General features: G+C 42.4%; 1 protein-coding gene across 1 annotated transcript in view; it reads left to right on the top strand.

Annotated features, from left to right (window-relative positions):
- Window positions 1-18,526, top strand: part of IGF2R (insulin like growth factor 2 receptor) — a 298,648-nt gene that overhangs the window by 91,540 nt on the left and 188,582 nt on the right. The window contains exons 5-7 of the mRNA XM_073557714.1: window positions 3,291-3,423; window positions 7,895-8,015; window positions 14,461-14,560. Of these exons, the coding sequence (XP_073413815.1) occupies window positions 3,291-3,423; window positions 7,895-8,015; window positions 14,461-14,560 (354 nt within the window). The remainder of the gene's footprint in view (window positions 1-3,290; window positions 3,424-7,894; window positions 8,016-14,460; window positions 14,561-18,526) is intronic.

Raw genomic sequence — 18,526 nt, 5'->3', positions numbered from 1 at the left:
CTCTTTGACACTTTTCATTCCCTACTTAACCCAAGAGTGCAGGCCCCAACCACGGATCTCCATGCTGACGATCTGGCTAATTATTTCAAAGAAAAAATTGACCATATACGACAGGAAATTATCTCCCAATCACCCCATACCATGCACTGTCCTCCCTCCCCCACTGCATCTAGCTCACTCTCTGATTTTGAACCAGTCACAGAAGATGAAGTAATCAGGCTCCTTGCATCTTCTCGCCCTACCACTTGCACCAGTGACCCCATTCCATCACATCTCCTCCTGTCCCTTTCCTCTGCTGTCACCACTCACCTAACAAAAATATTCAACCTCTCACTCTCTTCTGGTATCTTTCCTTCCTCATTTAAGCATGCCATCATACAGCCATTACTTAAAAACCATCCCTTGACCAAAACTGTGCCGCTAACTATAGACCTGTCTCGAATCTTCCCTTCATCTCTAAAATCCTGGAACGCCAGGTGCACAACCCATCTATTCCGCTATCTCTAAGATAACTCTCTCCTCGACCCTCTCCAATCTGGTTTCCGCTCTTTACACTCTACTGAAACTGCCCTCACTAAAGTCTCTAATCTTCTAACAGCTAAAGCTAATGGTCACTACTCCATGCTAATTCTCTTGGATCTCTCTGCAGCATTCGACACTGTGGATCATCAACTCCTCCTCACTATGCTCCGTTCCATTGGCCTCAAGGACACCGTTCTCTCTTGGTTCTCCTCCTATCTCTGACCGCTCCTTTACTGTATCTTTTGCTGGCTCCTCCTCCTCTCATCTTCCCCTTACTGTTGGGGTTCTTCAAGGATCGGTTCTAGGCCCCCTCCTCTTCTTTGTATACTGCCCCTATTGGTCAAGCAATCAGTAGATTTGGGTTCCAGTACCATCTCTATGCCGATGACACCCAATTATACACTTCTCCTGATATCACGCCTGCCTTTTTGGAAAACACCAGTGATTGTCTTACTGCGGTCTCTAACATCATGTCCTCCCTCTATCTGAAACTGAACCTGTCAAAAACTGAACTCCTCGTGTTTCCTCCCTCTATTAAGCTACCTATGCCCGACAGTGCCATTTCCGTGTGTGGTTCCACCATTACTCCCCAGCAACATGCCCGCTGTCTTGGGGTCATACTTGATTCAGAGATTTTATTCACCCCCCACATCCGGTCATTGGCTTGCTCTTGTTATCTGCACCTCAAAAACATTTCTAGAATTCGAACCTTTCTTACTTTTGACTCTGCAAAAACTCATACTGTTGCTTATTCATTCTCGTCTGGACTATTGTAACTCTCTACTAATCGGTCTCCCTCTTAACAAACTCTCCCATCTCCAGTCCGTCCTGAATGCAGCAGCTAGGATCATATTCCTCACCAATTGTTATACCAATGCCTCTACCTTGTGCCAGTCCTTACACTGGCTACCCATCCACTCCAGAATTCACTATAAACTTATTACCCTCACCCACAAAGCCCTCCATGGCTCAGCACCACCCTACATCTCCTCCCTCGTCTCAGCCTACCACCCTACCCGTGCCCTCTGGTCTGCTAATGACCTGAGGTTAACATCCTCATTAATCAGAACCTCCCACTCCCGTCTCCAAAACTTTTCACGAGCTGCGCCAATTCTTTGGAATGCTCTACCCAGGCTAGTACGATTAATCCCCAAACCCCACAGTTTTAAGCGTACCTTAAAAACTCATTTGTTCAGACTGGCCTATCGCCTCAACGCATTAACTTAAATATCCCTGTGTGGCTCATTTCTAAATTTTTTACCATAACTTGGTTCCTCGCATCATGTTCTCACATGCTTTTTGCATTTAATAGCCCTCTGTGCCTGTACTGTTACATATTTAGACTGTTAACTGGTTCATGCAGCAACAGGAACACCCGATTCTTACACTAGGGAAGGTCCAAACCATAAAAAACAATAAAAGCAATTGTTACCATCCACCTTTCGTGTCTCCCCTTTTCCCTTATAGATTGTAAGCGTGCGAGCAGGGCCCGCATTCCTATTGGTATCTGTTATGATCTATATGATTATTGCTATACTGTAATGTCTATTGTCTGTACAAGTCCCCTCTATAATGTAAAGTGCTGCGGAATATTTTGGCACTATAGAAATAAAATTATTATTATTATTGCTATGTGTGATTGTTCAATCCTTAAAAAAAACAAAAAAAAAAATGTGTCATTAGTTTGATCAGAAATCCTCTCCAGCTACAAGCTGCCGTAGATTTCTGCTACAAGGTACTCCACTTTCTGGTATAGATGATAGTAATAGGATTGACTGTGGATAATCACACCCTCTGCTAAGCCCCAACCACAAATGAAAATAGAGATTATAATCAAAAATTGTATGTAACTTAAGTAAAAAATAATCAATATTTTAATTTTAGGCAAAAATCACTCTTTCCTGGGCTATGCAATGTTTGATTCTTATACACTCATTATAGCTGTGTGCCTAACGGACACGCTTCTAACATGTCAGTCTAATACTATTCCTTGGCAACATTTAACCCTTGTCTCAGGAGAATCGCTGGTCTAAGCAAGTCTCTTAAATATGATTTTCGCCATCTCCCCCGACCCCTCTTTATCCCCCCCCCCACATAAACCTGGATACTTTGCATGGTGTGAGGTTCCTACTGGTTTGTGGGAAGGTGGAGACCTCTGGTAGGGCTAAGAATTGGGCATATGGAAGTATCTTATTCCCAGTCGGTGACAGTTGGATGGGGCATCCGGTGACCTGCAGCTAATGGGGTCTGGGAAGTCCTCATCTATTTTAGCTGATGTTCCTTCTGCACATCTGGCTCCGTTCATATCTGCCATAGTTTTTTCTTATTTTTTTGCTCCGTTTTAGTTAATGTGGTAAATCGGGGCACCAACAGATTTTGCTGAACATAGGTGATTCATAGGTGTATAATAAGAGATCTGTCTCTTTCATACATATATGTATTTAAAAAGAAAGGCATGTATATGTCAGGGATGATAAATTGAATCATGTAATATTGATGGCAGTTTCTGTATAGTCCTTTGTGTTCGTGGAAAAGATTTTCCTTCTATAACCAACATCCCTTTGATGTTGTGGTCCTTATTCATCCCAATGTAATTGAACATGTGTGACTACACTGATCAACTGAAACTAATGTTCTTTCAAAGGCTGTTCAGCCATCAACCTTCTGCTCTAAAATGTGTATAGGCCCTTTTACGGAAAGCTTTACAATACAAATGAGTAAACCACGGTTCTGTAATGTAATATGCCCGATTGTCTTTGTTTGGCCAGGTACCGTGCTACGTGTTTGACACTGACTACAAGAAGCATGACTTGAATCCGCTCATAAAGACCTCCGGTGGACACTTGGTGAACGACTGGGACCCGAAGTCTGACTTGTACATTAATATTTGTCGAACTATCGGTATGTACTTATATTTTGTTTTTTACTTTTTTTTTTTTTTTTGTGGTGTTGGTATTTAATTTTACCTGTTGCTTCTTCTAACTTCAACTTATACACTTTGGAAACCTAATTGGAGATGGGGAATGACAATCTGTTTTCCATATACACATGTTCTAATGAGTTAATTTAATTTGATTTCACTACATTATACAGATTCTAGAAATACTGTAAAACTTGATGAAAATCCATGCAGAATGAGGGCTTATGATGCTAATTCTTTGCAAGTGTTAGTTTGGTTTGACTTGTATTTAGGGCCTTCGTATTTTTGGGTGTTCTCTGTGTAATCCAGGTACTCTCCCTCACCGTTTAAAGGTACCTGTCACCAGGTTTTCACACTATAATATTCGGCCACCACCTTTTAAGGCCTTTTTTACATTATGCTAGTAAGCAGGAAGTTCCTAATCCCCTTTGCATAGCACAAAAATACCTTTATTATCCCCAATGGGGTCCATTCTGATTGGTGTCACTGTTCTTGATCTGGCCCTCCTCTCTCACGCTCCTCACAATCACTGTCCTCCTGCGTGCTTCATGTGGCTGACGCGTCCTACGTCATCCACACAGTGTACCCCATTCGTACTCCTGTGCAGGTGTACTGTGCTCTCTGCCCTGCAGCGCAAAGTACTGTGGTGCGTCTATGCCGGCTGTACTTCACGTCATCTTTGGTGTTTCCTGGCGCATGCGCACTACAGCACTTTGCTCTGCCTTCAATATGACTATGCAGGAGTGCGAGTGGGGGACACTGTGTGGATGACATAGGACGCGTCATCCACATGAAGCAAGCAGGAGGACAGCAATTGTGATGAGAGAGGAGGCCCTAGATCAAGACCACCAACCCCATCGCACCGGACCTTTTTTGGGGGGAATAATGAAAGGTATTTTTTGTACTATGTAGAGAGGATTTGGGAACTTGGATACAGTTTACTAGAATACAGTAAAAGAGGCTTTTAAAGTGGTTGCCGTACTTTATATTGGGAAAATCTGGCAACAGGATCCCTTTTAATGTCTGGCATTCGAAGAAAGTGTCACTATGTACTACTAAATACTACTTATTTGTACCTAACTATAGAAGAAAACTGTATGATTGGCCACATGAAGAATGTGTCATTATGAGCAAGGTAGCCAAATGCACATTACAAACATAATGTTACCGTTTTTAGGTTGATTTTATCGTTTTTTGGCAGTCGGGAATGTACTACAGGAGGTCACGCAGATTTTGTTCATATGAGTTATATTTTACATTTAGTTCATTAATGCACATAATGTGATTTCTGCTACATCAGGCTCGGTATCATTACCGCCGCTGTTTGGAAAGATGCTCTCCATTAGTAAATGATATTTTAGTAGCCATCAACACAGGAGAATGCTTTTAGCACAATGGTTTTGCTTGCCAGAAAATCCTCTTCATAGTGTAACAGAACGCACAATGGAGACCATAGCACAGCTCGGTTAATCAATAAGGTGAGATTGGGCTTTGTATTTCACTGCTGAAAATGTCATGAAGGCTAAAGGCTCAGAAAACCCTTGTAATGGTAAGATTTATATTTTTGCTAAAATGAATACTAAATCCCTTTTCTAATTTATCTGTGGGACCAAAGAATGTGGGATCTTGGTGAACAGAGGTTATGTATTACACATACAGGTGCATCTCACAAAATTAGAATATCATCAAAAAGTTAATTTATTTCAGTTCTTCAATACAAATAGTGAAACTCGTATATATTACATTAGAGCCATTACAGAGTCATCTATTTCAAGTATTTATTTCTGTTCATGTTGATGATTATGGCTTACAGCCAGTGAAAACCCAAAAGTCATTACCTCAGTAAATTAGCTTGTAAAAATTTATAACACCAGCTTGTAAAAATGATTTTAAAATCCGAAATGTTGGCCTACTGAAACGTAAGTTCAGTAAATGCACTCAATACTTGGTTAGGGCTCCTTTGGCATCAATTACTGCATCAATGTGGCATGGCATGATGGCGATCAGCCTGTGGCACTGCTGAGGTGTTATGGAAGCCCAGGTTGCTTTGATAGCAGCTTTTAGCTTGTCTGCACTGTGGGGTCTGGTGGCGTTCATCTTCCTCTTTACAATACCAGTGATGGTTTGGGGAGCCATGTCATCTGCTGGTGTAGGTCCACTGTGTTTTATAAAGAGCAAGGAAATTTTAGAACACTTCATGCTGGAAATGGAGATGGAAATTTCATTCTCCAGCAGGACTTTGCACCTGTCCATACTGCCAAAAGTACCAATACCTGGTTTAAAAACAACAATATCACTGTGCTTGATTGGCCAGCAAACTCACCTGACCTTAACCCCATAGATAATCTATTGGGTATTGTCAAGATCAAGATGAGAGACACCAGATCCAACAATGCAGACGAGCTGAAGACTGCTATCAAAGCAACCTGGGCTTCCATAACACCTCAGCAGTGCCACAGGCTGATCGCCTCCATGCCACGCACCGTTGATGCAGTAATTCATGCAGAAGGAGCCCCGACCAAGTATTGAGTGCATTTACTGAACATACATTTCAGTAGGCCAACATTTCGGATTTTAAAATCATTTTTCAAGCTGGTGTTATAAAGTATTCTAATTTACTGACTTTTGGGTTTTCATTGGCTGTAAGCCATAATCATCAACATTAACAGAAATAAACACTTGAAATAGATCACTCTGTAATGACTCTATATAATGAGTTTCACTTTTTGTATTGAAGAATTGAAATAAATTAACTTTTTGATGATATTCTAATTTTGTGAGATGCACCTGTATATGACAGCTGACCTTCACTTTCAGCTATTATTTCTTTTCCTTGGTACTATTGCAAAACACTCTTATAACTGAATACTTTTCTTTTCCCAAATTGTCTGGGGTAGTGCATTTCAGAGAACTGGTGAAGCATGAGAAAAGTCTTAGAGATGGGACTGGAAGGTTCAGATTATGGAGGATTTTAGTGCTATGTCGTTGGCAGAATGGAGAGCTTGGGTGGGGGAGATAAACAGAAATGATGGAGGATATAGGGTGGAACAGAATTGTGGACATATTTATGGGCAAGTGTAATAAGTTTTTATATTCTGTAGTGGATTGGTGACCAGTGCAATGTCTGGAACAGGATAGAGGCACCTGTGTAGCAACTGGACAGAAAAATGAGCCTAGCTGCTACATTTAGGATGGATTGGAGAGGGGACAGTTTGGCAAATGGAAGACCAATTAGTATTGAGTTGTAATAGTCAGGACGAGAATGAGTAAGAGTGACCGTAAGAGTTTTTCAGGTAAGAAAAAGGAGTATTTAGATGTTGTTGAGGTGCAAGTGACATGAACGTGTGAGTGTTTTGGCTATAAAGAATGAAGAAATGACCTGACTCATAACCCCAAAACAGAGGGTGTGCTGTTCGTCAGAAGTTGTGTATAATTGGGTGTCAGCAGAAGAGAGAAAGTACTGAAAGCCATATTTGCTGATGGTTTGTCCAATATGAGCTATGTTCAAAGAACAGCAACTGTGACCTAGAACTAAACCCTGAAGTATCCCAACAGTAAAGGGGAGAGGTAAAAGAGCCAACAAATGATACACTGAAAGAATGGTCAGGGACGTAGGAAGAGAACCAGGAGAGAGCGGTAACCTTACGACTGACAGAGTCTTAAAGGTAACCTGTCACCAGGTTTTTATCACCTTGTATTAGTGCAGCATAATATGGAGACACTTGATTCCAGCAATGTCACTTTTCTGGCTGCTTAATGTAAGATTAATAAAATCACTGTTTTATCATGAGCAGTTTATCACTAGAGGACTAGTCAACCTCCTTATTCATTAGCTCTGTATAACCTCAGCCCCATCGCTGGTATTCAGCTTTCCGCCTATGCACAGTGTACACAGATAACGGCCAATCAGTGGTGTGGGCGGGACTATACAGAAGTCCATGTTCAGAGAACTGGAAGATCTGTGTCAGATAAAATGGTGATTTTAACAAAAATTCAATATGCATTCCATTGCATGATGCATTCCTGTATTGGGTCTCTGCCCTTACATTATGCTACTCTCAAAAGGGATAACGAAAGCTTGTTGACAGATTGTTAATGAACAATCAGGAGCAGTGGTGGACAGTCAAAGCTGGAGCAAGAGAAAAGGAGTAACAATACTGATTTTATAAAGCAAAACCAATGGCCTGAAAATGGAAAACCCATTTAATGCAAAGCAAGTATTAGTAATTCCAGCCAAAAACACTGATGTTTCACAAGTGGGAGGTTGACGAGCTTGCCTTCATATGTCCTAGTATAACTGGCTGTTGAATTGTTCCTTTTATTTGTTCACCATATTCCCTGACTTGTTTTTTTTTCTTTCCTAAACTTGTTTAACTGGGAATTTTCTGTAGAGACTTTTATGTATGACAGATGTGTTGCAAAACTTGCAGACCATTATTATATTCTTATCAGGCATCTCTGTGGGAGAAACCTCAAGCTGTCCCCCATCAAGTGCCGCTTGCCTGATAAAGGATGGCAAAGGTTATGATGTTGGACAACCAAAAAATGCTCTAGCCTCCCATGACAAAGACAGGTATGTTTCTATATACTTATTTTTGTAGTGACTCTGCGACATTTCATCCTGAAACAGCATTATATTGTAAAAAAGTGCGATCCAAATGGGTTAAAATTATCACTTTATTTTAAACCTTAAAATCCATAAAGTGGTGAATGGATACTAATCATTAATGCCATACAAACGCCATATGCATTATTAATCCTGGTGAAATGTGTATTAATAGTTTTCTATTGATCATCGTCTGGCAGCGGCTTCGTATCCAGGCTCTCCAAAATCTACAGTTTGGGATATAGGTTATCTTGTGCTTTACTTTTTCGCAAACCTATTCCCCTAATATGAGTTTCGCTACCATTGACGTGATTACAAAATGCTAATGGATCTTTAGATCTCCTCCAGCAACGAGGTGTTAATTGTTAATGGCAAACTCTAGTGTTGATCTTCCCAAAGTAGAGCAATGTGATGGTGTGATATGCAATCTGGTTATCATTTTGTGTATATTTCTATTTCACTGATTTTCATAGTGGTTTTTCTTGTTGCCTGGTATGTCTATAGTCCGACTGTATCTGTCTCTTGATGACCCCCTGTAGTTCCTTAATCCCCAATGCTCCTTTGTCTCCTCAACCTGTCTTACTACCCCTGGACATAAGGAGGGGGCTGGGGAGGACAGGAGCTGTACACAAGGAAGGGGGTGGGGAGGAGAGGAGGTGGACAAGTCAGTTCCTGTGTGGAGAGCTTCATGAAGACTGCACCACAGAGAGAAGGACCCATTTTATCCTCTGGTGCTTGAGTTTTGGAATCTCGTCTTCCTGGACATTTTATCCTGTTACTGGACTGCATTCTTTTTGTGGACTATTGCATCCTCAGTGTGGTGGATTGTTTATGGACCTTCTAATTTTGCCTGTAATAAAGGTCTTGGGATTGTTCACACTTCCCTCGCTCTGTTGATTGTGTGGTATTGGAGAAGGACCCCATGACATAAGTGTTCAATAATTATGTTAACTTGTATGTTAGTGTTTCTTTCTTTTTAAAATCAAAATTTGTAAAACTAGCTTGTCCCGTGCAAAATTTTGCACATTGGTTGTCGGGGGCGCAGGGAATTTAAGAAAAAGCAAGCTGGTCAAATGTTAATGTATTTCATGAGCTGATGAACACAGGTGTGTGTGTGTAATATATATATATATATATATATATATATATATATATATATATATATATATATATATATATATATATACATAATATATTTTTTTAACCCCTTTCTGTCATGTGACGTACTATCCCGTCCATGTGCCCTGGGTCTCTCCCAGGGACGGGATAGTACGTCACAGCGATCAGCGGCGCCCATGTGGTGAGCGCCGCTGATCGCGGCCGGGTGTCAGCTGATTATCACAGCTGACACCTGGCACAATGTGTCAGGGGCGGTCACGGACCGCCCCCGACACGTTAACCCCTTGCACACCACGATCAAACACGATCGCGGTGTTCCGGGGTTAAAGGGAAGCATCGGCAGGGAGGGGGCTCCCTCAGTGCTTCCCTGAGACCCCCACAGCAGCGCGATGTGCAGCACAATGTGCAGCGCTGCTGCGGGGGGCTCCATCCCTGTAGGTCCCCGAATCCCAGATGTTGACGGGGACCTTCGGGGGCCTGCAGGGAGCTGGCTTCCTCATGCCTGCAAAGCGCAGGCAAGGAGGAAGCCTTGTGCAGTGCCTGTGACAGATCGCTGATCTGTGATGTCACAGATCAGCGATCTTCCCCAGACAGTGATGTCCCACCTGGGACAATGTAATAAAGTTAAAAAAAAAAAATAAAAAAATAAAAGTGTAAAAATAATTTTTAAAAAAATCGCTAAATAAATTAAAAAAAAAAATATTCCCTAATAAATTCATTTTTTGCAAATAAGAAAAGAAACCCAATAAAAGTACACATATTTGGTATCGCCGCTTCCGTAACGACCCGCCCTATAAAACTGTCCCATTAGTGAACCCCTTGAAAAATAAAAAACGAAGCAAAAAATAATGATTTATTATCATACCGCTGAACAAAAAGTGCAATAACGCGCGATCAAAAAGACGCATATAAATATGCATGGTACCGCTGAAAACGTCATCTTGTCCTGCAAAAAACGAGCCGCCATATAGTGTCATCAGTGAAAAAATAAAGTTATAGCTCGCAGAATAAAGCGATGCAAAAATAATTTTTTATATAAAATTGTTTTCATTGCATAAAAGTGCCAAAACATAAAAAGACCTAAATGATGTATCGCTGTAACCGTACTGACCCGAAGAATAAAAGGGCTTTATCAATTTTACCGCGCGTGGAACAGTGTAAACGCACCCCCCAAAAAGAAATTCATGAAACGCTGTTTTTTGTTCATTCTGCGTCCCAAAAATCGGAATAAAAAGCGATCAAAAGATGTCACGTGCCCGAACATGATAACAATAAAAGCGTCAACTCGTCCCGCAAAAAATAAGACCTCACATGACTCAGTGGGTCAAAATATGGAAAAATTATAGCTCTCAATATGTGGTGATGCAAAAACTATTTTTACAATAAAAAGCGTCTTTTAGCGTGTGACAGCTGCCAAAAATAAAAACCCGCCACAAATAGTAAATCAAACCCCCCGTTATCACCCCCTTAGTTATGGAAAAATAATAAAATAAAAAAAAGTATTTATTTCCATTTTCCCATTAGGGTTAGGGCTGAGATTAGGATTAGGGGTGTGTTGGGGTTGGAGTTAGAATTGGGGGGGGTTTCCACTGTTTGGGCACATCAGGTGCTCTCCAAATGCAACATGGCGTCTGATCTCAATTCCAGCCAATTCTGCGCTGAAAAAGTCAAATGGTGCTCCTTCCCTTCTAAGCTCTGCCATGCGCCCAAACAGTGTTTTACCCCCACATATAGGCTATCAGCGTACTCAGGACAAATTGCAAAACAACCTTTGGGGTCCAATTTCTCCTGTTACCCTTAGGAAAATAAAAAATTGGGGACTAAATGATCATTTTTGTGGAAAAAAATGATTTTTTTATTTTCACGCCCGGACGTTATAAACTTCTGTGAAGCCCTTGGGGGTTCAAAGTGCTCACCACACATCTAGATAAGTTCCTTAGGGGGTCTAGTTTCCAAAATGGTGTCACTTATGGGGGGTTTCCACTGTTTAGGTACATCAGGGGCTCTCCAAAGGCAACATGACACCCGCAGAGCATTCCATCAAAGTCTGCATTCCAAAACGTCACTACTTCCGAGCCCCGACGTGTGTCCATACAGTAGTTTTCTCCCACATATGGGGTATCAGCGTACTCAGGACAAATTGGACAACAACTTTTGAGGTCCAATTTCTCCTGGTACCCTTGGGAAAATAAAGAAATTGGTGACTAAAAGATCATGTTTGTGGAAAAAGGATTTTTTTATTTTCACGCCCGGGCGCTATAAACTTTTGTGAAGCACCACATATCTAGATAAGTTCCTTGGGGGGGTTTAGTTTCCAAAATGGGGTCACTTGTGGGGGGTTTCCACTGTTTAGGTACATCAGGGGCTCTCCAATTGTGACATGGCGTCCGATCTGAATTCTAGCCAATTTTGCATTGAAAAAGTCAAACGGCGCTCCTTCCCTTCTGAGCTCTGCCATGCGCCGAAACAGTGGTCCCCCCCACATATCAGGTATCAGCGTCCTCAGGACAAACTGCACAATAACTTTTGAAGTCCAACTTCTCCTGTTACCCTTGGTAAAATAAAAAAAAAATTTAACCTGAAGTATTTTTTTTGTGAAAAAAAGTTAAATGTTCATTTTTTTTATTAAATATTCAAAAAATTCCTGTGAAGCACCTGAAGGGTTAATAAACTTCTTGAATGTGGTTTTGAGCACCTTAAGGGGTGCAGTTTTTAGAATGGTGTCACTTTTGGGTATTTTCTATCATATAGACCCCTCAAAGTGGCTTCAAATGTGATGTGGTCCCTAAAAATAAAATGGTGTTGCAAAAATGAGAAATCACTGGTCAACTTTTAACCCTTATAACTTCCTAAGAAATAAAATTTCGGTTCCAAAATTGTGCTGATGTAAAGTAAACATGTGGGAAATGTTACTTATTAAGTTTTTTGTGTGCTGTATCTCTGTGATTTAAGGGCATAAAAATTCAAATTTGGAAAATTGCGAAATTTTCAATATTTTCGCCAAATTTCCGTTTTTTTCACAAATAAACGCAAGTTATGTGAATGAAATTTTACCACTAGCATGAAGTACAATATGTCACGAGAAAACATTGTCAGAATCACCAGGATCCATGGAAGCGTTCCAGAGTTATTACCTCATAAAGGGACAGTCGTCAGAATTGTAAAAATTGGCCCGGTCATGAACGTGCAAACCACTCTTGAGGGTTAAGGGGTTAAATGAAGAAAAAGAGATGCGGCACTCACCCAATTTCGCATACACAGACCTGGACCTGTTGAAGCGTCTGTGTACGCGATACGGCTGTCGTCTGCTTTTTCCTCGCATGCCTTATGTAATCTGCCCGTCCTCTATTGTGTGACCTTTAATGGTCGAATAAAGAAACACTGCACTGTAAATTGGGTGAATGCCGCATCTCTTTTTCTTCGTTTAAAAAATTCTACATGTTTTTTTCTGATGCAGAGCACCGTCATCCCTAGCAGCATGTTGCATACTGTGTGCCCGTGATTGATCCTGGACTAGTTGCTGGTGGATTAGTGCCTTGGTGCCGTTCATCTGTGTGTTCTTTGAATTTAAATATATATATATATACACCTATACCGTATATACTCGAATATAAGTCGAGATTTTCAGCCCAAAAAATTGGGCTGGAAGTCCCCCTCTCGTCTTATATTCGAGTCATATACAAAGGGGGTCGGAGGGGGAGCGGGGGTGTCAGGTCATACTTACCCGTCCTGACGCTGTGTCTTGAGCCCCCAGCTTCTCCCCGTGCTCTCTCTTCCTGCCTTCAGCGGTCACGTGGTGCCGATCATTAAAACTCATGAATATGCGCATATTCATGAGTTTTAATGAGCGGCACCACGTAACCGCTGAAGGCAGGAAGAGAGAGCGCGGAGAAGCTGGGGGCTCAAGACACAGCGTCAGGACGGGTAAGTATAGCGATACTCACCTGTCCTGCGTTCATGGCTGCTTGCTGCTGTCTGTCATCGGTCAGTGACTTCAGACAGCAGAGGGCGCGGTGACGTGATTAGTGTGCGCCGCGCCCCCTGCAGTCTGAACGTCACTGACTGATGACGTGGCAGATAGCGGGGAGCAGCCATGGACGCAGGACACGTGAGTATCTGACACCCAGCGACGGAGAGGTGAGTATGTCATTTTTTTATTTTTACATGCAGCAGCAGCAGCGGCAGCACATGGGGGAATAATCTATGGAGCTTCTTATGGGGGCAGCATATGGGGGAACAATCTATGGAGCTTCTTATGGGGGCAGCATATGGGGGGCATAATCTAAGGAGCTTCTTATGGGGGCAGCATATGAGGGAACAATCTATGGAGCTTCTTATGGGGGCAGTATATGGGTGAAATAATCTATGGAGCTTCTTCTGGGGACACCATATGGGGGAATAATCTATGGAGCATTTCCCACCCAAGACTTAAACTCGAGTAAATAAGTTCTCCCAGTTTTTTGTGGCAAAATTAGGGGGGTCGACTTATACTCGGATCGACTTATACTCGAGTATATACGGTATATATATGTGTATGTATATATAGATATGTAGATTGGTTATACAAAAAATTGTTTTGATAAGTAGAGGCCAAAAAATGTCTTCCGGTTGAGGTGTCACCTGCAGGTTTATGAAAATGAATGTTTAAACTGTATTTTGTGATAAAATCGTCAATGTGTGGTTTATTTGGCTTTTTTCTTGCTGAAGGGAGCAAGTTTACCTTTCAAATGGTGTATCATGTGTGTGATCAAATTGTGAATATGTGGTTTGTTTGGCTTTTTTCTTGCTGAAGGGGGCAAGTTTACCTTTCAAATGGTGTATCATTTGTGTGTGCGAGTGCAGTATGAATGGGGATACAAACAAAGGAATCACCGAAAAACAGTGTTTAGAAATAGTAGAATAGATTCTTTTTATTTTAAATGACAACTAAATGATTTTGGCTTGATCGGCCATCTCTTTCCTGAAAGAGTCTGTTGGAGAAAAAAAATTTGAGCATGTCAAATTTGAATCCCCATTTTTATATTCCAGTAGGAGATAAATTGTCAGTTGTATCTAACAATGGCTTATTTATATTACCCTTGTAAAAGCATGCACTCCCTACGGACTTGAGCGTGCATGTGTTTGGCAGGGTAGGATATCTACTTTCGGCTGCCCACTATCTCTAAAATGTTGCGTATGGGCAGCTTTATTGTGGCAAATAGTAGTTAGCAGGAGTCTCCATTGTTTAGTCCTCATCAGCATTTATCCCTTATCGCCTTTATGTCACCTGAATAACAATGTATTGTTATTGTAGGCTGGTTCTTCAGTATGAAACGGATACCCCACCTGACTTCTGTAATGGCCATTCTCCAACAGTTAAAATAATATTTACCTGTCCGTCAGCAGGAACAGAGGTGAGAGGAACTTATTAGAATATAAGGTAACGATGTCCATTCAATAAAAAATGTTTTTGTGTTCCGGAACTAAAAAGAAAAAGGCAGACAAAGCCATATAAATATGAGTAATATGTTCCTGTATCACATGAATGCTTAAAGGGAAGGTGCCATCCAAAAAAATTTTTTTCAGCAATTGAAAAAATGTAAAGAATTAATGTTTACATTTTCTTAAAAAATATTATCATTTGTTTTTAATTTTGCAAAATATGAAAAATAATTTTAAAAAGTTTGGCATTTCCACTTGTTAACACTAGGGGGAGCAGCTACTGAAATCTGGCACAAAAACCTATGACATCTAGGAACACAGTGAGCAGCCATTTTGATGGGGCCTGGAAAGTTACTGACTGTCTTTGCATGTAAAGTCTGGATCAGAACGGCCATCAATCAGCCTGACCCAGACTTTGCAGGCAAAGACCCCATTCCCCTCCTCAGATCCTGTCCTGGCGATGTGTGAAAGCGAGGCGACAGGCGCAGTCCGGGGTGACGCTGGGAAGCAGGATGGGGGAAATGTAGCCATACAGTAACGATAAAAATGAGACCCCTCTCTTCAGCTGCCTCACCAGCCCTCCCCTGACTGCACCTATTACCCCTGACCCGTGTGCAGGGGCTCAGCCAGAACCACCCTAGAATGGGTCCCCTTTCAGCAGATAATACTGCCATAGTGTTCTCACATAATACCGCCATATAGTTCATACCACCATGTAGATCACACATAAAACCAGCAGGGTGACAGCAGCACAGAGTATTTCAGGAGAGCAGTATCACACGGGATAGGATTAGATACACGGCTCAGCAGTCAGTATGACACGGGAGGATTAGATACATGGCTCAGCAGTCAGTATCACACGGGATAGGATTAGATACACGGCTCGGCAGTCAGTATTACACAGGATAGGATTAGATACACGGCTCAGCAGTCAGTATCACACAGGAGAGGATTAGATACATGGCTTAGCAGTCAGTATCACACAGGATAGGATTAGATACACGGCTCAGCAGACAGCATCACACGAGAGGATTATATACACGGCTCAGCAGTCAGTATGACACGGGAGGATTAGATACATGGCTCAGCAGTCAGTATCACACGGGATAGGATTAGATACACGGCTCGGCAGTCAGTATTACACAGGATAGGATTAGATACATGGCTCAGCAGTCAGTATCACACAGGAGAGGATTAGATACATGGCTTAGCAGTCAGTATCACACAGGATAGGATTAGATACACGGCTCAACAGTCAGTATCTCACAGGATAGGATTAGATACACGGCTCAGCAGTCAGTATCACACAGGAGAGGATTAGATACACAGCTCAGCAGTCAGTATTACACAGGATAGGATTAGATACATGGCTCAGCAGTCAGTATCACACGGGATAGGATTAGATACACGGCTCAGCAGTCAGTATTACACGGGATAGGATTAGATACACGGCTCAGCAGTCAGTATCACACAGGAGAGGATTAGATACACGGCTCAGCAGACAGTATCACACAGGATAGGATTAGATACATGGCTCAGCAGTCAGTATCACACAGGATAGGATTAGATACACGGCTCAGCAGTCAGTATCACACAGTATAGGATTAGATACACGGCTCAGCAGTCAGTATCACACAGGATAGGATTAGATACACGGCATAGCAGTCAGTATCACACAGGAGAGGATTAGATACACAGCTCAGCAGTCAGTATTACACAGGATAGGATTAGATACATGGCTCAGCAGTCAGTATCACACAGGAGAGGATTAGATACACGGCTCAGCAGTCAGTATCACACAGGATAGGATTAGATACACGGCATAGCAGTCAGTATCACACAGGAGAGGATTAGATACACAGCTCAGCAGTCAGTATCACACAGGATAGGATTAGATACATGGCTCAGCAGTCAGTATCACACAGGAAAGGATTAGATACACGGCTCAGCAGTCAATATCACACAGGTTAGGATTAGATACATGGCTCAGCAGTCAGTATCACACAGGATAGGATTAGATACACGGCTCAGCAGTCAGTATGACACAGGGGAGGATTAGATACACGGCTCAGCAGTCAGTATCACACAGGATAGGATTAGATACACGGCTCAGCAGTCAGTATCACACAGAATAGGATTAGATACACGGCTCAGCAGTCAGGATCACACAGGATAGGATTAGATACACGGCTCAGCAGTCAGTATCACACAGGAGAGGATTAGATACACGGCTCAGCAGTCAGTATCACACAGAATAGGATTAGATACACGGCTCAGCAGATATCACACAGGAGAGGATTAGATACACGGCTCAGCAGTCAGGATCACACAGGATAGGATTAGATACACGGCTCAGCAGGCAGTATCACACAGGAGAGGATTAGGTACACGGCTCAGCAGTCAGGATCACACAGGATAGGATTAGATACACGGCTCAGCAGGCAGTATCACACAGGAGAGGATTAGATACACGGCTCAGCAGTCAGGATCACACAGGATAGGATTAGATACACAGCTCAGCAGGCAGTATCACACAAGACAGTATTACAGCTATGCCCACACTGGTGAAACTTCCAGCCCCCCCCATACACTAGACTATGGGCTGTATAAGTCACTGTCCTCCTCAGACAGCCATAAAAGCTGTCATAAAAGGGAAGGTGTCAGATTACCGGAGATCACTGGGGCTGAGAGTGAGGAGACAGAGCAGAAGAACACAGTAGAGCAGGAAGCACAGGGCCGAGCCTGGAGTAAGCAGGACAGAGGAGCATAGAGGAAAGTCACCCGCACTCACCACTCTCCATCCTCCGGCTTCAGTGAGCGCTTCTCTCCTCTGCTGACCACCTTCTCCATATCTTCAGCCTCTCCTCACAACACAGGACCAGTTATGCCACAAGTGGTCCTGTGATAGAGGGTAAGTGGAGCTCAGCAGATAGCACTGGGCTACAGTAAAATGGCGCCCAGCCACACCTACAGCAGTGAATGGTGCAGCCCACAGGGGCGTGCCCAGTTCTCTGCTAATGAGGCTGCATGGTGGGGTTGGGAGCCGCCCGCAGTCTTCTATGTCCAGGGACGGCCATATTTGCAGACTGTATGAGTCCTCCACAGATCTGCAAATCAAGATGTCAGCGCCCAGTGGCTACATTAAAACATTATTACAAACAAACCATAAACCCTGGTTAGTACAACATTTGCTGAAACAACATGTTTTGTTACTTGCTATTTTTTTGCAAATTATATAAAATTGCGGCACCTTCCCTTTAAGCTGTTTCTTTTATATTTTCAGTTATTGATGGTACATTGGGACAAGATTATTAATTAGAAGACCTATATATGTTTATAAATAAATACAAATCTGGCAGCGGGCTAACAGAATGCATCATACGGGAGGAAAAAAACATGCCCTCTGAGAAAGTCAGACTTGGCTTTTATCTGTGTGAGAAATGTAATGACAAAGTCCTGCTCTTCTCACTGATCTCCTGTGATTACAAACGGGGAGGCTAGTACATCTGCGTCTCTCCTCTCATGACACTGTCAGCTCTGCTGTACTGCTCCTTCTCCCACACCACTGACAGTGCCCTGGGATGAGAGCAGGTACGTCTGAACCTGCTTAATCCAGAATACCCACTACACCCCGGAACCCCCATGCATTCCTCACCCTCTGTTTTTTAACTGGTACGTCTGAACCCACTTAATCCAGAATACACACTGCACCCCTGAACCCCCATGCATTCCTCACCCTCTGTTTTTTAACTGGTTTGTCTGTACTCTGTTTTTCCCCTGACTTAAATTCCATGTATCATACTTCAAACTTACTGTATGCATATTGATATGCCCATGCTCCTCACACCTAGTATTATCCTTCCATCTTATTCTGCCTCTCTCCAGCTTTGATGCTAGTCAAATGTCCTATTAACTGCAATCTGTTAATTGCTCCCTGC

The sequence above is a fragment of the Dendrobates tinctorius genome, unplaced genomic scaffold (genome assembly GCF_039654945.1).
Source record: "Dendrobates tinctorius isolate UK_male_01 unplaced genomic scaffold, ASM3965494v1 ptg000250l, whole genome shotgun sequence".
NCBI lineage: Eukaryota > Metazoa > Chordata > Amphibia > Anura > Dendrobatidae > Dendrobates > Dendrobates tinctorius.
Note: the sequence above shows the minus strand (reverse complement) of the source record. Positions and strands in the feature narration are given on the sequence as shown.